This window comes from Neovison vison, chromosome 5 (assembly GCF_020171115.1).
Source record: "Neovison vison isolate M4711 chromosome 5, ASM_NN_V1, whole genome shotgun sequence".
NCBI classification, from domain to species: Eukaryota; Metazoa; Chordata; class Mammalia; order Carnivora; family Mustelidae; genus Neogale; species Neogale vison.
This window is the reverse complement of record NC_058095.1, coordinates 4276238-4302985: the sequence shown is the minus strand read 5'-3', so window position 1 is coordinate 4302985 and position 26748 is coordinate 4276238. Positions and strand designations below refer to the sequence as shown.

The following is a 26748-nucleotide window of genomic DNA, read 5'->3' as shown; positions in this document are numbered from 1 at the left end:
GGACCCTTTGTTGGGTCCTGCAAAGACTCTCCAGATAAAGTCCCATTTGCAGAGATTAGGGTGTGTGACATCTTTGGGGGCCATTTTTGAGCTCGTGGGACCTCCCTGGGCTGAGACACTGTCCCCACATTCCCTCGGCAGGCAGGCCACTTTTGGGGCTGTCCTCCAGGCTCTGCTTGGAGGGGGTCGGAGTGGGGAGATGGTTCCTGTTTGGTGTCCCCTGCCACCAAGGAGACACCCTTGCCACATAGGAGACTGCGTCTGAGGTCCCGTCCCAGGCAGGAGGGGACGGGACTTTGTCCCCACCATCCAGCTGATGTGCGTGGACAGCACCCCCCAACTCTGATCAGGTGCTGGTCCCCCCCACCCCGAGTTTGCCAGGTGAGCAGCACCCGCTCCCCAGTCCAGGGGAAGAGTAGGAAACAGCTGAGGCCCCCCCCAGGCCTTGGGGGGCCCCTCCCAGAGAAGTGCTGAGTATGGGAGCCGTGCTGTGGAGCCAGGCTCCCTCCCCAGGGACAGCTGGGGACTCACTGACTCATGAGTAACTGGGACCTTCCAGGAAGTCTCCTTCGGGCCACCTCCCCACCCCCACCAGCCTGGGCGGGGACAAGCCTGCGGCCTGTGTCACCGGGCAGCCCCAGGGACAACTCCACGGGGCTCGTTGGGGCAGGTGCTCTGGAGCCCTTCCTGGCCGCCTGCCTCCTCGGGGCCCAGCAGGGAGAGGGGTCGGGCCGGGCCGCAGGGCCCCCGTGGCGCAGGGAAGGCGAGGCCGCGACGGGGCTTTTCTCAAACGCTTCGGCCAGAGGAAACGTCGCCTCGCGGGGCCGGGGAAAATGAAAGACTTTGGAAGTCGCCAGGAATTTGACTGCGAGCTGGTTTCCAAGAGGCTAAGTTAAGCTTCTCCAAGTGGATATTAAAAAGGAGCAGCAGGCCTGGCGGAGGGGCTGGAGGGGGTGGAGAGAAGGCCGGAAGCCGCCCGCTGCACCCTGCGCCTCCGGAGCCTGCCCGCGCGCGCACAAAGCCCAGACGGGCCGGCCGGACCGGGGCTGCGGGAGCCTCGCGGCCGCCCCCTGTCCCGCCTCCTGTCCTGCGCGGCCTCCGGCCCTTCTCCCTCCCGATCCGCAGAGACAATGCTACCTCAGTTTGGGGCACAAACATATGATCAGCACATGGAAATGTGGTAATTTGGATGCGTTCGTGATTGCAACAGATTGAAGAAATTAGACCAGACAAAGAGTGTTTTTGGAGGAGGAGGAGGAGGGGGCCGAAAGAGGGAGGGCGTCGGGGGTGCGAAGGGGAAGACGCCTCTGGAAAGGGGGACGCCGGGACTCCCGCCTGCTGCTAAATACATCCGTAGTAATGGAGAGAGACCGGATCACAGGTAGGCCCCCCGCAGCCCCCTCCCCTAACTCAGAGCTATATTGGTGCTTCGGGAAATCAGCCCCCGGGGGTCACTTTTATTCATTCGTGTGGACGTACTTCTGTTCCTTTGGACTGTTCTGAGGCCGTGGGGTGCCGTCTGCCCAGAGCGGAGCCTCACCAAGTCTGGCTCTCACTGAGGCTCTGCCCTCCTTCCCCTCGCCGTTCCGCTCGGTCCCCAGCGGGCCACTTCTGCTTCTCCAGGCGCTGTAAATGCCCAGACCCGTGGCGGTTGCAGGAAAGGGCGGGGGGAGGGGGCAGGCAGCCTGCTGGGGTCTGGGCTGATGGCCTGTGGGCCCTGGCTGGTTGGTTTACCCACTGTGTGGGCTGTGTTTCAGCTGCCAGCCAAAGTCCGTCTTCAAAGCCGCCTGGGTCTCCTCCCTGAAACAGCATTTTGGTGCCTTCCCAGGAGCCGATTGCAGGGGTGGAGCTACCGGTGCTCAGAGATGTGCAAACGTGTGCGCGCGTGTGTATGCCCACGCACAGCACACACAGCTGGTCCCATTCGCCCAGGGGCTTGGGTCATTAGCGGCAGCGAGTCCCCTTTGGAGCTGGGTGTGTCACTTGGGTCCTCGGTCACCCGGGAACCCTGCAGCGGGGAGGGGGAGTGACATCTTCTAGGGTCACCGAGGGACGCTCTAGGCCAGGACAACCAGCAGATGTGGGCTCTACTCAGATTCTGGAGCAGAATAACTGTTTAAAACATCTTGGTGTCACCTCAGGGCATGGAGTGAGGGCAGACGGCTGGTCCTTGGGCTGGAGGGGTCTTGAGGGTCTGGGCCCATCCCTGCTCTCCTGGGGCATCCAGCCTCTTCTAGATGAGCCATTCTCACTGGCAGCCCCCAAGGAGTGGGCACGGAGCCATTGGGGCATTGTGAGAGCCTATCTGAAGAGAAAGGAGGCTGCTCTGGCTTGAATCATCCTGTTTCGATGGCCCCCTGTCCTGGGTCAGGGTCCCCAGCCCCTCAGCCGGCGATGGCACACGCTGTGACTCGGTCAGTGTCTGACATCATGAGTCGGTTCCCCTTCATTACTGCGCCCGCTGCCTGCTGCGGGCCCCCGTGAGGGTCCTGGGTCCCCTGGGGAGGTCTGGGCTCTCCTTGGGCTTCAGCTAGTCTGTGCTGACCCTGGTGAGCCTCAGGATGTCACCCCACAGATGCCGTAGCCCTCGTCTGTTGCTTGCCACTGTGTGTGTTAGGGGCTCCCCAAGAGGCCAGAGGGAAGGGTGGTCCGTCCTGAGGCTCCTCCTGTATGCTGAGCAGATCCTGATGGCAAGAGAGCTGCTGAGTGGCCATGTGTGCGTGCCTGTGCGTGTGCGTGTGTGTGCGTGCATGTGTGCGTACCTGTGCGTGTGCGTACCTGTGCGTGTACGTGTGTGTGCATTTGTGCCACTGGGACCGCCACAGGATGTGGGGCAGCCATAGAGACCCGCGGGAGGCAAGGTGTGGACTCAGCAACACGGGCCAGCTGGTTCAGGGCTGTGGAGCCTGAGTTCCCTGTGCAGAGGGACATTCACGGGGTCCCTGTGCGGCTCCGGAGGACGGTTGCTTCACCAGCCTGGCTCACAGGGCCCCGGTGGCCGTGGGTCCAGCCTTCACTTCCCAGATGACCAAGGCATGGCCCTGATGGGTGACCCAGAGGAGCGGAGAGTCAGGACACACAGTGGGGGAGGGGACCCTTGGGAAGTGACAGCCCTCTTGGAACCTTCTGGGCTAGCCCGAGCCCAGCAGCTTTTCATGAGCTGAACCAAACTGCCTTGGAAAACGGTCAGCTCTGTGCCTTCATGGCCACATTAGACGCCACTGCCCTCGGCTGGACTGCCCACAAGGGATGGAAAGGGGACTTTCTCTCAGGACGTGCCTGAGGAGGAATGGGTACTATCGGTGAAATTCTCGTAGGGATGCGTTGTCGCTGAAAATTGCTTATTTCTTTCCAAGCTTTGTTGATGATGGAAAGCCTCAAGCCCTTTCCCTACATGTTCCTCAGAACTGCTCAGACCTTGGCCGGGGTCTTTGATTGTAACTTGGCTCTTAAGCAGCCCCCCACCCACCCTGGGAAATGCGTTCCATCCTGTCCCTCTGTGGCCTGGGGCCTTAGTTTCCTAGTCTCAAATGTAAAGGGGTTGGGGTGGTGTGACCCCAGGCAGCACCCCACAGCCGGTGGGCCTTTGAGCCTGCTCTGCGGGGTCCCCGGAGGCTCCTTCCTTCTCCCCTTGTCTTGCTGTAAGGCACTGTGACTACTTTCTTTGTCCCCGCCCACGCAGCGGGCAGAGGCGGGGCTGGGGGCCACGATGTCCCACCTGGCCCAGCACCCCGCCGACCGCTTCCAGACAGGCTTTCCACTGCCCAGGCCTCACTGGGCTGGTATTTGAGATGCAAGTGGCCGGTTCTCAGCCACTGCCCAGTGCTGTCCAGGAGGAGCTGGTGGGGCGGGGAAGGCAGGTGCAGGACCCTTCCCTCTGCGCGCTCCTTCTCTTGGCAGCGCTGGGCTCCTGCCAGGTTTGTGAGTCTGGGATCTGGGTTCCTCCTGGGCAGTGGGGTAGCCCCAGCCCTCTTGGAGGCTGCCCCTCCCCCCACCACCCCGGGAAGATGCCAGAGGGCTTGTCAGCAGGGCAGGGATGAGTCATGGAGCAGCGACTGGCCGCTGAGACACAGAAGGCCGCTCCTTCCAGCCAAGGGTCGGGTTTTTTTCCTTGTTCTGGACCGGCTCTGTGGCTTTTACAAATTAAGCAGTTTTATCTCATTCCAAGCGCTTGTATTTCAGCAGGGAGAGAATCTCCAAGAAGGGAACTTTCCACTGGGGAGCTGTAACTTAGCTCAGCTGGGCCTCGGGGAGGGTGGGAACAGGCCTCGTGGGTGAGTTGCCGGCAGGGAATGTGGAAGGCTCCTGCTGGGTCAAGGATGTCGGCGGGGGTCCCGGGAGGGCTGCTCCGTCACTGGATCGCTGGTCCTTGGTTGGGTGTCTGCCCGGCACGGTGAGGCACAGCACGCTCATCTAGGAGTTGGGAGTCTGCTCTTCTCAGGGGTGTCCGCTGTCATGAGGAGGGCAGGGGGCTGGACACCCCTTACCTGTCCCTCCCCCAGGTACTTGTCACCCTGGTCCTGGACAGACACTGCAGGTCCCAAGCTGCCTGGACCCGCTGTGTCCTCTCCAGCTTTATTTCCCTCATCTCCGAGATGAGAAGTGTGGCCAGTAGCTTTCCTGGGCCCCTTCCTCTTCTGGCTCTGACCTGCAAGGGACTTGGCCCCCGGAGGAGTTTCTCAGGGCTGCTGAAAGCAAGTGCCACAGACCGAGCGGCCGGAAACAGTAGCCACGGACTCTCCCACAGTTCTGGGGGCTGGAAGTACAAATTCAAGGTGTCGGCAGGGCTCGTTCTTTCTGGAGGCCGTGAAGGAGCTGCTGCTCTGTACCCCTCTCCTGGCTTCTAGGAATTGCCTGCATTCCTCGGTGGTCCTTGGCCTGTAGGACATCATGCAGTCTCTGCCTGTTGTCACAGAGCCTTCTGTGTCCCCAAGCTCTGCTGCTGCTCTCTTTTGAGGACACTCATTCTTGGACTTGGGTCCCTGCATAATCCTAGGTGATTGAATCTCCAGATCCTAAACTTAATTATACCAGCAAGACCCTATTTCCAAATGGGACAATGTTCAGGGGTTCCAGGTGAGCATGTGTTTTTTGGGGGGAGGAGTCACCATGCAGCCCACTCCGATCCTGAGGTGTCCTGGATCCACGGAAGACTCCATGTCCCAGATTCCTTGTCGTCCCCCTCTGGACATTTTGGTGTGGCCGCTAGCCTTTGCCACTGTGTCATGTGCACCTGGTGGGGTGTGGAGGGCTCAGGCTTGTTGGAATTCCAAGAGCCGGCCAGGAGACGGCCCTGCTTCCTCCCTGGAGCTCCCTCGTCCTGCCTGCTGGGGGCCCGGGATCCCCAGAATTCTGTGCTGGACTCTTTTTAAAGATTGGGGCAAAATATGCATAACGCACAAATTGCTGTTTTAACTATCTGGGGGCCTATGGCCCAGTGGCATTTAATGAGATGCACAGAGTTGGGCCACCATCCATCCATCTGCAGAACTTCACCTTCCAGCGTGAAACTCTGCTCTCACGGAACATCAGCTTTCCATTCTCTCTTCCCTCTGCCCTTGGCCGCCCCCACCCTACTCTCCCTGTCCGTGAGCTTGACTATTCCAGGTGCCTCATAGACATGGAATCATGCACTCTTTGTCCGTCTGTTCCCGGCTTATTTCACTTAGTATCATCTCTTCCAGGTTCAAGGTTCGTGGTGTTGTAGCCGGTGTCAGTTTCCTTCCTAGTGTAAGACAGAATGAGGTTCCACTCTATGGACAGACCACATTGCATGTCTTTTATCTTTGGCTAGACCTTTACATTGTTTCCACTTTGGGGCTGTTGTGACAGTTACTGCTGTGAATAGGGGTGTGCCGATATCCGCTCCAGGCTCTGCTTTCAGACATACTGGATCCACAGGCAGACACGGCGTTGCTGGATCGTGTGGGAATTCTGTTTAATTTTGGTGGGAAGCTCCTTACGGCTTGCCCCGTGGCTGTACCACTTCCCATTGCCACCAGCAGGGCACCAGGGTTCCAATTCCCCCACCCCCTCAGCGACATTGCTATTTTATTGACTTGTTTATTTCTTTGGGTAATAGCCATCCTCATGAATGGCAAGTGGTATCTCACTGTGGGTTTGACGTGCGTTTCCCTAACTGCTTCGAGACGGTGAGTGCCCTTTCCCGGGCTTGTTGGCATCTGTGTGTCTTTGGAGAAATGGTTCTTCGAGTCCTTTGTTAAGTTTTTAATTGGGTCATTTGTTTTTTGTTGTTGGTGGTCATAGGAGTTCTTTTTATATCTTGCATATTAATCCCTTACCTGATACTCGATTTGCAAGTATTTTCTCCCATCCTGTCAATTACCTTCTCACGCCGTTGATGGCGTTCTTTGATGCGTAGAAGTTTTTAAGTTTGATGAAATCCCATTTTTCTATTCATCCTTTTGTTGTCAGTGCTTGTGGTATCATACCCGTTGTCACAAAGCTTTTCTCGTGTGACTTTTCCTAAGAGTTGTATAGTTTTGGCTCTGGCGTTGAGACCTTTGATCCATTTTGAGTTAATTTCTGTATATGGTGTGAGGTAAGGCTCCTGATTCTCTCCTTTTCTTTTCTCACACCCAGGCTGGCTCCTCTGGGTGGCAGGGAGTGGGGAAATCCTGGGCTGGGCCAGGCCTTGAATCCCTCCCCACCCCAGGCTGGCCAGCAGAGCCTCAGCTCTGGCCTGGAACATGGCTGGACATGTGCTACGTCCTGGGGCAGCCCAAGCCCGGCCCTTCTGGGCTGACAGTGGAGGCTAGCCAGGGGTGTTCTGGGTTCCACCGTATGGATGTTTCTGTAATTCTCTGTGGTTCCCCCTGCCCAGCCTGCATGTGACACTGGCTGTCTGTGTGGCAGGGTGTGCGGCTCAGTGTCCATTGGTCTGTCCCCATGCTCCTCAGGAAGCCTGTCCACCCACATCCTCTCATGTGGCCTCGGCCATCCAAACTTACGCCTCCTGCTCAGAGCTGGTCATCCCTCTTGTCTTCTCTTCCAAGCCGACAGAAACTTCCATCCTGAGGCTGCTGCTCAAATCCCTTTGCCCGAAGGCCCTCCAGCACCGGGCACGCCTTCACCAGCCACACGCGGATTCTGCTGACAGGGTTGGCTGTAGATTCAGCTGCTTTTGGGGCTGGGCATGTGACTGGGCAAAGGGCAGGGTGGGACCTGACCGAGAAACAGGCGAGATTTCCTCCTGACAAGTGGCCTGAGCTTGGAGAAGTGTCTTGGCCACAGCTTGAACTCTGGACAGATAGCAACGCGGATTTCAGCTCGCAGTGGACAACACTTCTGCCTTTAGACCTTCAGATCCTCCTTCCTTTTTTTCTTTTTTTCCCCTTTAAACAAATGAGGAAACTCTGACTTGAGCAAAGCTGAGTAAACAAACCAACACACCCCTAGGAAATTAGCAAAGAGGCACCAGCTCTGAAAGTACATGCTTTGGGGCTGGGTGGGTCTGTGGGAGCCGCTGGGTGCGGCGAGCCGCGGGGTGCGGGTGGCGGGAACCAGCGCCCTGTGCTTCCCGCCTGCTCTCCTACCCCCTCCCGCCAACAGTCTGTGCGGAAGCTTCTGCTTGGAGTTCACCTCCTGTCACCCCTAGCGGGGGTCCCGCTTGCAGTGCCATGAAGCCCCGTTCACACCAGCCCGCTTTCTGAATATTTCTTGAGGTCCCGTGATGTGCAGGTGCTTGCCTAGGCTCTCGGCCTCTGGGAGTGAGGAGGTTACTGCCCTTGCTCCCGTGGGACTCTGTCTGAACCAGATGCCGAGCAGCTAGCCAGTGAGCCCACCGACAGATGATTCTAGACGAAGGCTGTGAAGCAGCCTCGAACAGGTGATGGGATTGTGACCTGGTGTGTGTGTGTGTGTGTGTGTGTGTGTGTTGGGGGATTAGTGGAGGCCCCCCCTGAGGAGGTGACATTGAGCTGAAATTGGTGTGACCAGAAGGACTCCACCAGGCCAGCGTTCAGAGGAAGAGCTTCCAGGCAAAGACAACAGAAAATGCAAAGGCCCTGAGGTCGGGTCATCAAGGTGAGGGGAGGGGCCGGGTCAGATGGTGCTGGGGAGGCCTGTGGGGTGCCCCGTGGAAGGAGCTACGGGCCCTGGATGCCCGGTGGCTGCTGTGTCCTCTGCGGCAGGCTGGGAGGGGAAGCCAGGAGGCCTGGAGGGGGAGAGCCGGTCTTCAGGGTGGGAGAGGGAGGGCTTCCAATTCCTGGGGGGACCCGGGTGGCTGATGAGGCCGCAGATGCCCTGACCCGCTGCCCAGCCCTGCCCCAGCGGCCGCTGATTGAGTAGGGAGGCTTGCGCTCTCTCAGCTAGGAGAATGCCAGCTGTGGCCTGGTGTCTGCTTGGGGGGAGGCTAGGCCGCCTGAGTCCTGGGAAGGTGACCCCGCGCAGCAGCAGGTGTGGGAGGGGCGGCGCGCTCCTTCCCGTCCCGCCAGCTCCCGTGTCCCTGGGCAGAGTTATCGGGAGCCCCGCTTGGCGCCACGTGCCCGCCGGGGACCAGCACCCCTCCTGCTGGCAGGGACTGAGCAGCTTTCTCTCCAGCTCACCTGGCAAGGGCTTGGGAGGGGATGGAGACTCAAGAGCTGCTCGCACAGGACGGTGGACAGTGGGTGCCTGTGTGTCCTTGGTCCACACGGGGAACATTTCGGTCAAGCCCTGCTTGCTACTTCGTGTGCCCCGGGACCATCCACAGGCTCCCCGAGCAGGGGCGGCACAGGCATGGTAGGTGAGTGCAGGAGGCTCTCCCAGGCCCGAGACCTCACCTTCCCGGGGCTTCGCTTTGGGCCCGGGCCCCTCTCTGGCCCTGCTGCTCCTGCAGTGCATGCGGGTGGCCCCCTGCCATCCGCCTGGCTGGCCTGCCAGGGGCCAAGGGGCCCTTTCCAGGTGGCATTTCTGTTCAAAGATGCAGGGCTCTGGGCTGTGGGGCTGGGGGAGATGGCCCAGCATGTCATTATCTGGTAAGAAGCCAGGTACGGCTTTCAGATGGTGGACATCCCCATGTTTCCAAGCTCCAGGATCCTCGTTCAGTGAGCGTGTCCTGATCTGATGGTGCCATGTCCGAGGGAGAGGATGGGGCTGGGGGGCGACCGTGGACCGGGGGCTTGGGCTGTGCCTCTGTGCTGTGTGTTGAAGGTTCAGGGGGTAGGGGGGATACTCCAGGGAACGCCCTATAGCCCCCCCCCCCGTCTCAGCTCGCACCTCTGGGGAGGAGTGGACAGTGGGGCCTGGGTTCTGGAAATGTGCATTGTCTGGGCATGGGTGCCCCCATGGAGCTGGCGGGTGCCCCATTACTGCAGTGAGGGGCCGGGCAGTGAGGGGCCGGGCGGGGCCTGGGGAGGGAGGAGGCTGCAAACCTGGGAAGGGAGCCGGACTGGGCTGCGGAAAGCCTTTCCCCCAGAAGGTGGCGGTGCAGGCCCTCCAGCGCCAGCCCCTGCCCGGTCTCTGCGCTCACCCTATTTGCGGGAAGAGCCTCTTCCCGGGGCTGCTCGCCGCTGGCCTTGCTGGGGGGTGGGGGGGTGGAGAGAATGCGAATCACGGGGAGGACGGGAAGGCGCCGGTGTGGGAAGAGGACCCCCTCGGAGACCGAGACCCGCCGAGGCCGTGGACTTTGAGGGCTTCCTGCCTCGGGGTGGGGGGAGGGGCTCTGGCCACATCCTTCTTCCCTGTTTGTGGTTGAGATGTCTCAGTCTCTTCTAAATTTTTCCAACTTTTTACTACGAAAGATTTCAAACACACAGAAAAGATGAAAGAATTCTAGCGTCCCCCTGCGTCCACCCGCGGGAGGCTGTAAGGCACATCAACCGTGTCCCCCAACAACCCGTGCGATTTGGGGGCTCCACGTCGGAGTCAGTTGCCGATATCCGCACCCATGACCCTTCAGACACCTCAGCTTGCGTCTCCCTAGCTAGACTCCAGGACTGGGTGAAGTTTCTGTTTCTCTCTTGGTGGTAAGACTGATGCATCGCGAAACGCCCAGAAGTTCAGCGGACCCCTCTGAGACTGGACCTAGACGTCCGTGGTGCGTCCGAACTGCTTTTGGGCTGCGGGGCGCCACCATCCACGCTCTTTGCCAGTCTGTCTCTACCTCCACCTGCCTAGGGGCTGCCAAAATTCTGGCTTTTTCCACTATCGATTAATTTTGCCAGTTTGTGTGTTGTTTTCCATCTATCTATGTTTTTGCCGTGGTTTGTCCCATGATTGCTACGTGGTGTTCATTTCACGTTTCCCGTGTGAGGCTCTTATAAATAAAGCTGCGATGAGCATTTCTTTTTTTTTTTCTTTTTTAAATATTTAAAAAAAAAATTTAAGTTATCTCTACCCCTAGCGTGGGACTCGAACTCACGACCCTGAGATCAGACGTTGCATGCTCCACCGACTGAGCCGGCTGGGCGCCCCTTCTCTGAGCGATCTTATACAATTTGTGGGGGGTGGGCAGAGGGGGAGACATAAGCTTCCATTTGTCTTGTCTAAATACCAAGTAGAATTATTGGACCAGGGGTGCCTGTGGCTCAGTCATTAAGCGTCTGCCTTCAGCTCAGGTCACGATCCCAGGGTCCTGGAATCGAGCCCCGTGTTGGGCTCCTTGCTCAGCGGGAAGCCTGCTTCTCCCTCTCTCACTTCCCCTGCTTGTGTTCCCTCTCTCGCTGTCTCTTTCTGTCAAATAAATAAAAATCTATAAAAAAAAAGAATTATTGGACCAAAGGGTAGGTTGGTATAAGTTTAGTTTTACGGGAAACTGCCAGATCTTTTCCTAAGGTGGCTGTACCTTTTTACACGCCTCCCTTTCAGAGAGTTCCCATGGCTCCACATCCCTGCCAGCATTTGCTGCTGTCACTCTACGATTCCGTCCTTTGGGGGGGCGTGGGCGTGTTGTGGTGTTTCGTTAGGGCTGCAGTTTGCATTTTCTTGACGACTAGTGCCGGAGAGCACGTTTTCATGTGCTTATGGGGGACTCATCCATTTGCTCTTTGCGAAGTGCCTTTTCAAATCTGTTGCCTATTTTATTTTATTTTATTTATTTTTATTTTTAAATTTTTATTTATTTGACAGAGAGAAAGAGATCACAAGTAGGCAGAGAGGCAGGCAGAGAGAGCAGGGGAAGCAGGCTCCCCGCTGAGCAAAGCGCCCGATGTGGGGCTTGATCCTAGGACCCTGGGATCATGACCTGAGCCAAAGGCAGAGGCTTAACCCACCGAGCCACCCAGGTGCCCCTGTTGCCAATTTTAAAAGTGGTTGTGTGGGGGCATCTGGCTGGCTCGGTCGGTTAAGCCTCTGCCTTCAGATCAGGTCATGATCTTGGGGTCCTGGGATTGAGTCCCGCATGGGGCTCCCTGCTCAGTGGGGAGCCTGCTTCTCCCTCTGCCAGATGCTCTCTCTTTCTCCACCCCCCAGGGGGCAATTAAATACATAAAAGCTTTAAAAATATATTAAAAGTGCATTGCTTGACTTTTATTCTTTCTGGATACTGGTCTTTTGTCAGGTATGTGTATTATAAATATGTTTTTCCCTGCTCTGTGCCTTGAATATTCATTTCTTAAAGATCTCTTCTGACGAGCAAAAGTTTATAATTTTAATTTTGATGTAATCTAATGTAACAAATTTCTTTCTTTGTCGTTACGGCTTTCTGTGTTCTTTATAAGAAGGCCTTGCCTGCTCCCAAGTGGCAAAGGTATTTTCGGTGTTCTCTTCTAGAAGCTTTATGGTTATAGCTTTTATGTTTGGTTTAGAAATTATCTTTTGTGTATGGTGTGAGGTAGGGGGTTAAGGTTCATTATGTTGGGTTTTGCTAGCTGGTTTATTTTTTCAGTATGGATACCTGGTTGTTCTAGCACCATTTTTAAAAAGACATTGGAGTACCTTGGTGCCTTTGTTGAAAATCAATTGACTTTGTACACGTGGTTCTATTTCTGGAGTCTATCCTATTGTATTGATATTCTGTCTATGCTTTGGCCAAGACCACTGTGTCTTGATTAATGCGGCTTTATAAGAAGCCTTGAGATAAGCTCTCCCAGTATATCCAAACCACTGCTTTCGATGTTCTTATTAAATTTTTATTTTTAATTTAATTTTATTTTTTTAAAGATTTTATTTATTTATTTGACAGAGAGAGATCACAAGTAGGCAGAGAGGCAGGCAGAGAGAGAGAGAGAGAGAGGAGGAAGCAGGCTCCCTGCTGAGCAGAGGGCCCGATGCGGGACTCGATCCCAGGACCCTGAGATCATGACCCTAGCTGAAGGCAGCGGCCTAACCCACTGAGCCACCCAGGCACCCTGTCTCCATTTTTAAAGGCACTTTTCTTTAGTCTCTATAGAATTATACTGTACTGTAGTTGTCAGTGAAAAGATCTTCATGTCAGTTGTTAAATTTATTTCTAACAATTTTTTTTTTTGGGGTGCTGTTGTCAATTGAGTATATATTTTAAGTTTCATTTCCAATTGTTTGCTGCTGATATATAATAAGATGCAGTTGATTTTTGTATATACATTTTATATCCTGTGACCTTGTCAGAGTCATTTTTTAAAAAGATTTTATTTAATTTATTTGACAGAGAGAGAGATCACAAGCAGGCAGAGAGGCAGGCAGAGAGAGGAAGGGAAGCAGGCTCCCTGCTGAGCAGAGAGCCTGATGCGGGGCTCGATCCCAGGACCCTGGGATCATGACCTGAGCTGAAGGCAGAGGCTTTAACCCACTGAGCCACCCAGGTGCCCCTCAAAGTCATTTTTTATCCCAGTATTTGTTTTACTTATTTCTTCGTGATCTTGATTCCTTTAATTGTTTTTTCTTGCCTTATTACACTAGCTAGAATGGCCAGTACCATATTGAATACGAGTGGGTAGGCTTCATTGTCTTGTGCCAGAGCTTAGGATGTTAACTATAGATTTTCCCCAAATATGCTCTTTGTCAGACTGAGGAGATTCCCTTTTGTCCCTAATTTGCTGGAGTTTTTAGCATGGATGGATGTTGACTTTGATAAGTACTCTTTCTGTATCTATTGAAAAGATCATTATTTTCTCCTTTGTTCTACTAATAGGGTGAATTACAATAATCGATTTTTGAATATTAAACCAAGCTTGCATTCCTGGCATAAGTCCTATTTGGTTACAATATGCAATCCTTCTCATACATTGCTGGATTTGATTTGCCTGATTTTTTGTAAAGGATTTTTTATGTAGATCATGAGGGATATTATTGGTTTGGTGTTTTTTTGGTTAGTTAGTTTGTTTTGGTAATGCCGTTGTCAGTGTTCTTTCAGCCTCATGAAATGAGTTCAGAAGTGTACCCACCTCTCCATTTTTCGTAAAAGTTTGCATAAAATTGGTTTTCTTTCTTTCTCTCTTTAAGAGATTTTATTTGTATATTTGACAGAGGGAAGGATAGCAAGAGAGGGGACAGAAACAGGGGGAATGGGAGAGGGAGAAGCAGACTCCCCACTGAGCAGGGAGCCCAATATGGGGCTTGATCCCAGGACCTGGGATCATGACCTGAGCCTGAGGCAGATGCTTAATGACTGAGCCACCCAGGAGCCCCGGTGTTCTTTCTTTCTTAAGTGTTTGATGGAAGTCAGCAAGGAAGCCATCTGTCCCTAGAGTTTTCTTCTTGGCAAGTTTTTTTTTTTTTTTATGACAAATTAAGTACTTGTATTAAATATGTTAAATGAATCTAATATTTAATTGGATATATTAAATGCATTTGATATGTAGAGAGAGCTATTCAAGGTTTTTACTTCCTCTTGTGTCAGTTTTGGTAAGTTGTATTTTGAAGGAATCTGTCCATTTCATGTAAGTTGTTGCACTTATTCATATAAAGTTCGTAATTTTCCTTTATTATCATTTCAGTGTAGGCTCCTAGGGATAACCCTTCCGTCTTAATACCAGTAATTTACGTTCTCTATCTTTCTTTCTTTTTCTTTCTCATGAGTCTAGCTATGAGCTTATTGGTCTGTAGATCTTTTTTTTTAAAAAGATTATATTTGTTAAAAAAAAAAGATTATATTTGTTTATTTGACAGAGAGAGATCACAAGTAGGCAGAGCAGCAGGCAGAGAGAGGGAGGGAAGCAGGCTCCCTGCCGAGCAGAGAGCCTGATCTGATGCAGGACTCAATCCCAGGATCCTGAGATCAAGACCCGAGCTGAAGGCAGAGGCTTGACCCACTGAGCCACCCAGGTGCCCTGATCTATAGATCTTTTCAAGGAATGAACTTTTTTTTTTTCTTCTTCTTCTTCTTCTTTTTTTTTCCCTTTATTTCTATCCTTATCTTCATGACTTCCTTCCTTCTACTCACTTTGATGTATGTGTCGGGTCCCAGGCAGGAAACAGAAACCATACCGCACCAGTAATTTGAACAGCAAAATGTAACCTACAGCATTATTAGCAGGTAGAAGCTGGTTAGCTGCTAAAAGAATAGAACAAGACTCTGGAGAGCACAGAGCGGAAGAAGCAGCAGCAGCTAGTTTCGAAGGAAACACAGTGTGACGTTGGGTTTGGTCCCAGTTTCTTGGCTAGGACACCAAAAGCACAGCCAATCAAAGAAAAAACAGATAAGTTGTATTTCATCAAAATTAAAAAAAAAAAACCTTTCTGTGCCTCACAGGACACCTTGACCGAGAGCAAAGGCAATCCATGGGAAAAAAAAAAAAAAGGCAATCCATGGAAGCAGGGTGGGTGGAAATATTTGCGAACCATATATCCATAAGGGATTAATACTAAGAATATATAAAGAACTCCTACAATCCAACAGCAAAAACCCAAACAGCCCAATTTTTAAAAAAACGGACAAAAGGACTGGCGTGGCCCTTTCTCCAGAGAAGATACACAGATGCCAACAGGCCCGGGAAAGGATGCTCAGTGTCCCTAAAAGTTACAGACATGCCAGTCAGAACATCAAGGAGCTGCTACTTTATACTCACGTTATCCAAAAAACAGAGTAACACTCGGTGACCAGGATGTGGGGAAATCGGAGCCCTCGTGCTTGGCCGCTGGCTGCTGTGGAAAACAGTGTGGAAGGTCCTCAAAACACGAAACCCAGGATCCCCACATGCTTCAGCACAGCCGCTTCTTGTGGGATCCCCCGAAGAACCCAGGGCCGGGTCTCCTGCAGATACGCATGCGTCAGGGGCAGCGGCTGGGGGGCTGGGGCCAGGGGAATGGGAAGTTCATGTCTGAAGGGCACAGAGTTTCAGTTTGATAAGACAAAATGTTCTAGAGATGGGCAAGTTGATAGCTGCACAGTGACGGGGCAGAGGCCACGTCCCAGAAACCCAGGCCTAAATATTGTTAAAACAGTGAATTTTGTGTTAGGGAGATTTCATTGTGCACGTGCGCGCGCACACACACACACACACACACACAGGTGCACGCGCTCAGGGGGCCGCTGTGGCCCTGGGGCTGGGGAGCAGTATGTGAGAGGACAGGAAGGACCAGGAGCCCCGGCTGCCCTGCCTCGCTGGGTCTGGGGTTCAGGCCTTGCTGGAGAAAGTGTGGCTGCCGCACACACGTGTGGTCTCCTGGTGGTGAAACGCTCTTCCCAGAGGGTGTGGTTGGAGCTGGTCTGTGGAAGCAGCTCATGGGTGGCAGAGAAGCTTCTGGAGGGCGTGGGCAGGTCGGAGCTGGTCCACAGGAAGTTTCTGGGCGGTGGGCTGGGAGCTAGAGCAGGTGCACGGGAAGGGGCCCCCTGGGTGCCAGAGAAAGGCCATGAAGGGCGAGCACCAGACTGCTCAGGGCCCCGGGAGCCGGGAAGAGGAGCCCCTTCCCTTGTGCTGCCCAAGGGAGCCTGTCCCTTGTCCCCCCCCGCCCCCCCCTACGACCTTCGTGTCTGTGTGCGTGCGGAGGAAATGATTCACACCCAAGTGTGAAGGTGGGGGTCAGAGCAGGCAGCCCTAGGGTTTGGGGAGCCCAGAGGAGGAAACGGGGGTGGGGACAGGAGATGTGACAGATACCGGGAGTCGCGTCGTCCACACCTAGAAGACCTGGGGGAGGTTTCCGCAGTGCCCGGGACACCGATTCCGTCACATCTGAAGTTTACCCTTGTTTCAGGAGGCCGGGGATCCTTGGAGGTGAAAGGAAAGGAAGGAAAAGGACGTCCCCTGGGGGTCGTGTGTGTGTGTGTGTGTGTGTCTGTGTGTCTGTGTGTGTGTACGCACTGCCCTCATTTCCATTTCGCTATCTTTTGATCACCAGGGAGAATGTCTGCGGACCTACCCGCACCGCCCGGCCCTGTGCTGCGTGTGGTGGGACGTGTGGGCATGGGCACATGGGTGTGTAACACACACACACACACACACACACACACAGACAGGCAGGGGCGAGCAGTCCTACAGATTGTACCTAGGCCTGGCAGGAAACCGGGCTCTGGGAAACTTCAGGCCCCACCTTTGGCACAAAACTGTGCTTTTTGTTGCCGAGCAGAAAGTGGGGGTGGGGCCCGTCGGTGCGCAGAAGAGCAGGTCCGGCCCTGGGCGTCCAGAGCGGCTGCGGGCCTGTTCGGGGGGCTCTTGTCCCAAGCTTTGGGGGGCTTGGGGGTTCTAGGCCAGGATCACGGGGTCGCCCCTGAGAGGAACCTTGGCCAGAACAGCCCCCCACCCCGCTGCCCGGGGGCTCCCCACACTGGCGGAGGGCAGGCGGCTGAGTTGGTGCTCTGGGCAGCCTGTGCAAATACGGGGTCCAGGCCACCCCGCCAACCCCAGCTGACCGTGAGTGGGAAAGGGGGGCCCCCACCCCAGATGCTCTGGGGGTGCGGGGCCGCCCAGCCTGTGGGGCGTGGGAATATCTGCACGAACCCACTGACCGACGGAGCTCGGGGCGAACAGCCGCGTGACCTGGCAGTCGGGACAAACCAGCGGATGCAGGCTCTGCTGCAGGAGGGAGGGGACACCGGCCACCAGGCCATTCCTGCTCAGTCCCTGTCCTAACAAAGGACCACAGACCCGGGGCTCACACAGCGGACACACTCCTCTCATGGTTGCAGAGGCTGGGAGTGTGCTGGCCGGGCTGGCTCCTTCTGGAGACCCTGAGGGAGAATCGGGAGCCTCTCCCAGCTTCTCTGTGGGCGCCGGTGGCCGCCGGCCTCCCACGGCCGGTACCCCACGGTCCTCTCTGCCTCCGGCTCCCTGGGGCTGTCTCCCCCGAGCGTCTGTGTGTTCAGAGAAGCCATTCCTTTGTCTTACAGAGACATCAGCTCGTGGGTTTAGGGGTTGAGCACCCCCCACAATCCAGGATTCCCTCCTCTGCAAACCCTCATTTACAAATAAGGTCGCTTTCGCGGTTCTGGGCATTAGGGTTTCCACGTACCTTTTTGGGGCATACAGCTCAGCTTCCCACAGGCTCTCTGCAGAGGGGGCCTCTCTGGGGCGTAGTCGTGAAGGAGGATGTGTAGGACAAGAGAGGGCCCTAGTGTGGGGTGTGGGTACCTGGATGCGGTGGGGGAGTTTGAAGGGGGTCAGGACAGGGGAGGGGAGGGTGCTGCGGGGTTGTCAGGACAGGAGGCACAGAAAGAGAAGAGCTGCCGGGACGTCTGGCTGGCTTAGCCAAGCATGTGGCTCTTGATCTTGGGGTCATGAGTTCAAACCCCGCCTTGGGTGTACAGATTACTTGGGGGGGAAAAAAAAGAGCTACAGTCACGGTCTGAATATTTGGAGGGTTGTTACATAGAAGGAGGAAAGGACTTAGTCCGAGTTCCTCCAAAATGCACCCTCAGGACCAGAGGCCTGGCAGGTCCCAGAAAGTGTACTTTGACTCGTCACAGACAGAGGCATTTTGCCCACAAGCTGGATTTTCTGACAATGGAGCAGGCCAGTTCACAAAGTAGTGAGTTCCCCATGCCTAGAAGTATTCAAGCGGGGACTGTGTGGAGATTGTTCAGGAAAGCTGTAGAAGGGGCCTCTGAGGCTCCTACCAAGATGTCTGTTACTTGATGGGAACTTAACCCTCAAGGTGTGACAATGTGGGGAACATGCTGGAATCGGGAGGGGGCCTTCTGCTCAGGCCCCACACATTCTGCTTTGTCTTTACAGTTGGGGATCAGGCCAGGCTTGATCCTGCCACGGCTTCCAGCCCGGCTCTTTGTCTTTGGCGGCCTCTGGTTCCTATGGCAACGGAGCCTCTGCCCTGTGGCCTACCTGCCTGATCCCACATGTCGTAATTAAGCGGGGTGTCAGAGGGGTCTGGGGAGACGTGTGCGGATTGTCACATATGTGGATGAACACATGCTTCGGTGTTGCATGTGTGAACACACACACCCCACCCCCGGCCGAGGGTCCCTGGTGCAGAGCCCCCGCCTCTGCCGCCCACCCGCCCCCGCCGGGTCTGAGAGCCGTCGAGAACACCAGTTACGGAGGCTGGCCGCATGCCAAGCTCTGTTTAAGCACGGAATGACATGTGTCTTGGTTTTTGACTTGTTTAGTAAACCTGTAACACTTGTACTATTCAAAGCGCTTTACAAGCATGAACACATTTTAATTTCATGATAACCCTTTGCAGTAGGTAATGTTATCCCCGTTTTAGAAAGATAAAGAAACTGAGGCATGGGGTTACAGGGACCTGCCCGAGGCCTGCCTCGCTCCCTCGTGCACACACACACACAAACCCGTCCAGACACACTCGCACACATGTACTCGATGGCAGCTGTTCTCCTCGGATGTGAAGCGGGTCTCGGAGTGGCCAGGGTCCTGGTCGGGTCCGAGTCTCTCTCTGGCCTTGTTCTGCTGCAGACACTGAAGGGCATTCCTGTAGCCTCACTCCTCTGTCTGGCCTGTCTCCCAGGAACTGGATTTCCCCTAGAGCCCCTGCCCAGCCCGGAGGGAGGCCTGAATGACCCCTCACTGCCTGGAGGTGACTGGTCAGGCTCAGTCCCCCTCCTGCCAGCCCCTCCGCTCACCGCTCTGTGGGCTGCGGGGCCCACTAGGCTTGCCCCTGGATCCGGGGACCCAGCAGCTGTCCGGGAAGGAAATGACACTTGAGCCTCTGGGAAGCTTTGGGAGAAGCAGCTGCAGGGACGTGTGGCCTCCTGCTGTCGTTTTCCTGCCCCCGAGGATGGGCATGAATGGATCACTGTGTGGACGTTCCCAGCGGGGCACAGGGTGGCACAGGCATGATGCCTGCTTGTCACACGTGCTCACGAGGACTTGCTCTAGTCCAGTGTGCTGCCCACTCACCCGCCCAGCCCAGGGCAGCCTACAGACACCGTCCCATGGTCTTGCCGAGACCTGCTGTTTCGCAAGGAGACCGAAGCCCAGAGATGTCGAGATTCCACCAGCTGATAACTTAGCTGAGCTGGGGTTTCTGTTCAGGGCCCTGCGCCTCCAAAAACCCAAGTTCCTCCTATGATATCAGACGCAGGGAAGGATTGGGTGTGTTTCCACAAGCTGATTCTTTGGCTGGGCTGTGCTGCTCAGTTTATTATAGTTGCTCAATAAAATGCCCAATGAATGGGTGCCCCCCTCCCCTGGACCGTCATGACTGAGAGTCGATGGCTTTGGCCCAAGTGTCTGCCTCCGTTCCCTGGCCCAGTGCCTCCCCTTGGGGTGTGTGACCTTGAAAACAGTGACCCTCTCCGTTCCGCCTTGGACGGCGACTCTGGGTGGCGTCAGGGGAGCAGCTGGGGATTACCAGCGCCCCGTGGCTGGCCGGCTGGCCGCCACATTCCTGGCAGGGACGCGCGGGCGGTTGTCCGCCACATGTGTGGGGAGAGCTGCCCACGTACGGCTCACACACAGGCCTGCCCCCACCCCCCGCACGAGCCCCCTGGGGGGCTGCCAAGACTCTGCTCTGGAACGTTGGCCAATGGGGGGGTCCTGCCTGCTGTCCCAGCTGTGGCGGTTGTTCAGGGTGGTCACGGCGGTGGAAAGAGCCTGCCCGTGGATCGCGGGTCCTGTGTGTGTCCCGTGCCCCTTCTACCTGTGCTGTTGTGGGTGGAGACCACCGCTGCTCGCCCAGGGGCTGTAGCCTCCGAAGGGCCTTCCACGGTGGAAGGACCCGTACAAACACTGGCCCTGGGGGAGGGGGAGTGCGTTTAGAAGCTCTTGGGCCCCTTCCTTCTGTGCCAGGGCTGAGTATCCGTCTTCAGGGGCGAGCCAGTGTCTGGGTCTTGGAGTAAGTGTAATACAGGGTGGGGTGGGTCTCCCTGCTGGTGGGGGCGTTCCTGGACGCAGATGCGACACTGCGCCAAACAGGGACTCTTGGCTTTGGCGAGCGAGCTGGGGCTGCCCGGGCGGCTTCGCTCTGCAGAAGTGGGTAACGTCCCTGCCCCCGTTAGCACCCCCGCTCCGCCGGCGTTAGTGAACGCCCGCTTCCCCTGCCCCTGACCCCAGCATCACACGTACTGTGCACCCAGTCCCCTGGCCTCGAGAGCCTTCTGCAGGGACTCACAGCCACAGCCCCTGCTGCCCTTGATCCTGTTGAGGGCCACATGGATGGACGTGGGCATTGGACAGGCCTAGTTCATGTCTCCCAGCAACTGCCCTGATTCCCCGGGCCTGGACAGGCTCCTGCCTTCCTTGCCTCTCTGCTGCCCGTGGGGAGATGGGGGGATGGACAGGCTACGTCTCGGCAGCTTCTCCGGGGCTAAAGGGGGATGTCATAGTAATCGTGAACCTGATGAATGCCACGGGCTGCAGGCGCTGGGGCCGCCCTGGGGAAGTGCTGGCCCTCCTGCTTCTCTCCTGTTCTTGTTTCTTCTCCTTTGGCTGTTGCCCCTCCCCCTCCCTCGCCCTCACCCCTCCATTCTCCTTCCCCCTCCGCCATGCACTACCGCCAGGACTACGTCCCCAGTGGCCCCCTCCATTCCTGTCCTCTCTCTGGTTCTCTGAGTGGGGACTGGAGGACAGAGAGGGGCTGCCCCTCCTGGGGGGCTCCCACCGGCCAGGCACTGAGCAGGACGGTTTGCAGTCTCCAGCCTGCCTCTCCATCCACCTCTGGCCTGCCGGGGGCTGGGCACAGCCTCTGGAGACGCAACCCCGGAAAGGGGCTCTTGGACCAAGGGTTGGCCGTCAGGACAGAGCGCTGTGGGGGAGAGGGGTAGGCGCCATGGAGGGGAAGCTATTGTGACATTCGCTAGTGCTTTATTTATGACTTAGGATGTTTGTGGGGTGACTGGAGCGGAGCTGGAGACGTTGCTGGCCAGAAGTCCAGGAGCGTCCACTGCGTGGCTGGACCCGGCCACTGGGGGAACTCTGGGCAGGCAGATAAGGCGTGGGGGCAGGGGCTGACGTTCGCTTAGCATCTGTCCCACACCAGGCACTGGGTGCAGAAGGGCATAAGGAGAGCGGGCATCTGGGCCGGCCCACACCTCCCTGCAGAACCTTCCAGGTGTGAGTAGGGAGAGGACAGTCAGGACTGAGAGACAAGAGCCTTTGAACTCCTAAGGCACGAACGTGGTCAATAGCATCCCTCTGGCGGTCTTCAGGAGGAGAGGGAAGGTGCGTCCGCACTTCCAGGGCTGCGTTCCTGCGCGGACTCTGCGTGGGTGTCTGCCCCTGCCCCGGCAGCTGCTGTCGTTCTCTGCACCTCTCTCCTCCCTCCACAGACTGTGAAATGGTCCACACGGAGCGCAGTGGGGAGCACTTTATGGTCCATACCCACATGCCCGTCCCTCCGATTCCACCCCGATACCGAACTTTGCTTTGTCACCTCTTTGTCCGCCTGCCCGTCCTTCCATCCACCCAGTTGTTGTTACTGGGTGTCCACTTGTTGTTACTCCTGGTGCATTTCAGAGGAAATCACGAATGTCCTTGATGACCTACAGAATCATTGCCAGACGCTCCCAGCGTCACCTGCAGAATTTCTGACCACCTGCCCACTCCGAATACTCGTCCAGGCTGCTCCTTCCCCAGCAGGAGCACGGTGGGCGGAGCTGGGTGGAGCCTGGGTTCCAGTCCCGGCTCTGTCGTCAACAGCTGTGTGGAACCATCTTGCTTCTCTGGGCTCAGGGATGAATGGGATTCGCCTGTATGTTAGAGGTGACGAGCTCTACCAATGACCAACTCCTGTTTCGTGCCCGACACTTGCTGTCACAAATCCCTTCAATGTAGGGATTGTCATTCCTAACATTTGGGGGGATCGGGGACAGGTCAGAAAGGTAGAGCAACCTGCCACCTGGTGAGTAGTCACCCTGGGTCTGCGCCCAGCAGTCCGACCCGGAGCCCCGGCCTCGGCTCCTGCCGATGGTCTGAGGCTGTGATTCGTCCCTGGAGTGGCCATTTCTGCTCTGTCTGTTCTGTCTGTTGGTGTTGGTGAACAGAACTCTCTTTCTCAAGGTCTATCTCAACACGGAACTTTCCAGAACAGTCCAAGCCTCCTCTGGGCATGTATTGATTTGGTGACCCCTCTGACTTATGTTACTTTTTGTGCTCTGTCAAGCTCAGACCTTTACTTTCCAATTTCAAATGCCCAAACAAGCAAACAAAACGAACCTGGGGGGAACTAGACTGTTCATTCTGCTGTGATTGTATCAGACTCCGCCCGGGGCTAGTGCGTAAAGCTCAGGTCTCTGCCTTGCCTTCAAAGGAGCTCTCAGACTGGCGGGATGAGGGACACACGCCCTATCAGCCAGGGAGCTGTCTGGCTGTGTAACAAAGACTGAAACAACAGAGGTCGACACAAGAGAGAAATTAATTTCTCTTCTACTTCCCCGTCCAGATGTAAGCAATCAGGGCGGCCCAACACGTCCATCCTGTGAAATAAGATGGTTGCTGTGGCTCCTGCCATCACATCTGCCCTCCTGCTGGGGGAGGGAAAGGGCAGGAGTGTCCTGAAAGTTAAACACTTCAGATCCCCTCTCACTGAACAGAACTAGGCACATGCGCACTCTTGGCAGCAAGGGCACCTGGGAAATGTATTCTTTCGATGGGCACCGATATGTCCAGCTGACACTTTGTCACCATGGAAGAAAGGGAGAGTAGATATTAGGGAGGGCACCGAGGGTCGTGCCACACTTGGTATGTAGGGTGATGGCCAGCCCTGTGGCAAGGGTCATTTCCGGGAAAGGTGAGACTGGGAGACAGCTCATCAAGGAGGTGACGTTTGCGCTGAGCTTGAGGGGCAAGAGAATGGCAAGTGTCTTGGCACACGTGCCGCCTGTCCTGGGGTCAGGGCAGACATGGTCGGTCAATCATTACAGCTGTCTTTCTCCCCGAGCACCGAGCAGCCCCGGAGACCTGCTCCGCAGCCCCCCAATGGGCAGGCGATTGGCTCGGGCCCCACCGGCCCCCGCATCTCACCCGTCTCCCCAGAATGAATCCGCTGCGGCTGTCTGACCACGTCAGCTAGCGGTGGGTGCGCCCCGTACCCACTCTGCATCCAGTCACGTCCTCTTGGTGGCTTGAATTTGGTCACAGTGGGGTCATTTCCGTCACCGCAGTTGGCAAATGTGATCGATCAGGCTTTTCCCCGCCTCTGGGTGGGTCGCTAGACATTCACCAGCCCTCCGGACGCGGTATCTGCCTTATCTTTCATCCTTTCTTTCTATTTTTTTTTTAAGATTTTATTTATTTATTTGACAGACAGAGATCACAGGCAGAGAGAGAGGAAGAAGCAGGCTCCCTGCTGAGCAGAGAGCCCTATGCGGGGCTCGATCCCAGGACGCTGAGATCATGACCCGAGCCGAAGGCAGAGGCTTTAACCCACTGAGCCACCCAGGTGCCCCTCTTTCATCCTTTCTTAACCAAAGTCTTCCTGAAAGGTCTGAGTGCAGATCTCTGTCTTAATAGGGGGTTCCCGCTGCACAGCGCTTCCCTCCTTTTGAAGCTCTTGCTCTGCCGTGGGGTCACCGTTCGGGATGTCAGCTCCTCCCACGCAGAACTAAGGTCGCGGGGATGAGTGGGGAGATTTGGGAGCCCGGCAGGACTGACCGTGGTTGTGTGGTGCTGCTGTGTCCCGGGCACCTGCGGCTTGGCTGGATGGGGGATGGGCGCCAGGGAAGCCACATGGTTCTGCAGAAAGGGGATGCGTGTTTGGAGGTCGGAGGCCCCCGACAGGACCATGCTGGACTTTTCCTAGACAGATGATCTAGATCATTCATCATCGAGTGGGAACCACTCAGTCCTGGGCCTTGCCCAGCCTGCTCGCCCAGAAGACCACATGTGCCACGTGGGCTCCATCCATTCCCTTCGCTCCAGCCGCGGGGTGGGCCTCGGGCTTGTGAGATGGGCTGACATCGGGTGATTCACTGGCCTGGAATGTCCGCGTTTACCTCCGTGAACACAACGCCCCTGGTACCAAAGGCTCCGCTTGGGTTTGTGTGCTGGTCTGTGCACCGCGGGTGCTGTGGCTTCGGCTCGCCTGCCCCACCCGCTCCCGGCCTGGGGGGCCGTGCCGCTCCAGATGTGCGCTCACTTGGGCAAGGTCGGCCGGCCCGGGGCCAGGTCTGCGGGCATGTGGATGGAACAAGCTGCAGAGACCCAGACTCCACGGTCTCTGAGACCCGTGTTGACGTGGCCCCCTCTGGCACGCCTCCGCCCTGCCCCCCGGGTGGGAAGTTTCCCTCTGCTGGAGAACAGCTGTTCTGACGAGGGAGCCCATCTGGCCGGCAGGACAGTGGGCGGACGGACTGGGGGTGCTCCGCGCCTCCTTCTTTCTCTGGCTGTGTCTTTCCCTGCGGCAGGAGAGGACTGTCCCCGCCGCAGGCTGATTGCTGGCTTCCCCCTCCAGCAAATGGTCTGGGTCAGAGGCTGCCCTGGTCCCTGGGAAACCCACCAGAGGGTCCGGGAGAGAGTCCCTACCCCCACGGGCTCCTGGGGGGCTTCTCAGAAGTGGCGTCTGAGCCGAGTACCTGAGGGCTCCAGAGTGAGCCAGCCAAGGGACGCCTGGGCGGCTCAGTCCGTGAAGCATCCGACTCTTGATCTCGGCTCCGGTTATGGTCTCAGGGTCGTGAGTTGAAACCTCACATTGGGCTCCACACTGGGCATGGAGCCTGTTTAAAAAAATTTAAAAAAAAAAAAAAAGGATGAGACAGCCAAGGTCGGGGGGAGGAGGGGGATGGCTACCAGGCAGGGGGCACAGAAGAGGACAGGTACAGAGGCGTGACACTGGCTTGTCCGGGAACTAGGAGCAGCTGGGCAGGGGCAGAGGGCTTGGGGATGGAGGGCCTAGGACAGACTTGGGGGCCTTGCTCGGCTCTCACCACCTTCGCAGGTGAAGGTCGGATGCACATCCTAGAAATGGGGTCCCGTCAGCAACTCTGGGTTAGGCTGGGAGGAGCAGACGCCCTGGGAGGCCCGCTTGGGGCCCGAACGGTTCTTCTGGAGCCTGCAGCCAAGCGCGTGAGGGAGCCTGGGCGTTCAGCAGTGATGAAAGACACCCCAAACCTGTCTCTGACTTGGGGCCACTCCAGCGATGCTGGGGACATGGGGCGCTGGCTCTTAAAGGCTGTGTGGGCTGTCTTGTTCCTTTTCCCTCTGGCCATTTTCCAGGTCAGTCCTCCCCCTCAGCTCCCCGTCTGCAGGAGTCTCCTGGAAGACTGTCTGTCCCTACATGGGCAGGAGGAGCACGGCTGCCCAGGTGCCCAACGAACCAAAGAGATACACAGAGGCCTTCTGTTGGCTTCAGGGGCCCCGGATGCAGACAGTCTAGGGGAAGCCTCTGCACACACACCCCCCGCCCCCGCTGGGGCCTTGGCACTGGGAGGCCTTTGTCCTTGGGGCTGGTCCCTCTCCTCACAGCCTGGCCAGAGCTGGCATCCCCCTGGTCAGGGCCCTCAGCCCAGCCTTGTCATCTCGGCGAGTGACTCATGCTGGGGTTGGGGGTCCCGAGCGCCAGGCGGGCTGTGGTAATAGCAAACCCATGACGTCCCCGTCCCTGAGGTCACTTCACACGAGGGACAAATGGTTCATTGAGGTTGGTTTGGCTGCCTGCTGGCCCCGGCAGCCCTGGTCGTGGGGACATGTCATTACCCGGGAAAGCAGTGCTGGCTCACGGGGAGGGGGCCTGGCCAGCCTCCCTCCAGCGCAGAGCACTCTGTTCCCAAGGCTCCGGGCCCAGACCCAGAGGCTGCATCTCAGGTAGAGTGAGGCAACGTGGGTGCCCTCCCCCAGGGGCCACGCCGGGCCGAGGGATGCACCCGGCGGTACACAGCCTCTTCTTGATGCATGGCGGGCAGGGACAGGCAGAAGAATCCAGGCCACAGGGAACCCCCCCGCCCCCCTCTGCATTTTGGCTACTGACATCGGGCCCTTTGTCCCCAGATGTCGTGCTCCCGAGCGTCTCCGGAGTGAGCTGACCGGCTCCCCTTCTTTCTTCCCCATCGTTCCCCGGAGGTGTGGGGCAGGCGAGGCATGGCCCAAGTTGCTCAGTGGAGATGAGGAGGATGAGGGCCAAGTGGGGGAGGAGAGGGGCTTGGGGACCTGCCCGCTCAGGACTGTCCCCATCTATGGGTGGCTTCCCGCTGAGCCCTTAGAGGCCTGGCCCAGACAGAGGCCGAGGCACCCAGCCTTCTCCCCTCCCCCCCACCCTGAGCCTGGGTTTGAACCCTGGGCAGAGTGCCGTAGCACCCGGGATCCTGGGGTTGCCAGCTGAGAAGGGGCACGGAGCCCAGGTGTGCCTAGACACTTGCTCCTCCCCTGGCTCCCGTTTCTAGGGCCTGTCTCCGGCTCTGGAGCACCCCCCCCACCCCCGCCCCGGGCTTACAGACTAGCTTCTGGGGACATTTCCCCACAGAGGCCCGTTGATGGGAAACCAGTTCTCCTCCAGGCCCCAGAGCTTTCCCGTGCAAGCTTCTGTAGTCAGGTTTCTGCCGTTGCT

General features: G+C 56.7%; 1 protein-coding gene across 2 annotated transcripts in view; it reads left to right on the top strand.

The window, feature by feature from the left end:
* Positions 1-26748, top strand: part of SEPTIN9 (septin 9) — a 143206-nt gene that overhangs the window by 22731 nt on the left and 93727 nt on the right. The window contains exon 1 of one of the 2 annotated variants that reach the window (XM_044247344.1): positions 688-1381. The exons of the other annotated variant lie outside the window; for it this stretch is intronic. Coding sequence (XP_044103279.1) covers positions 1360-1381 — 22 coding nt within the window. The 5' untranslated portion in view covers positions 688-1359. Of the gene's footprint in view, positions 1-687; positions 1382-26748 lie in introns of those variants that run through there. 2 annotated transcript variants of the gene reach the window in all.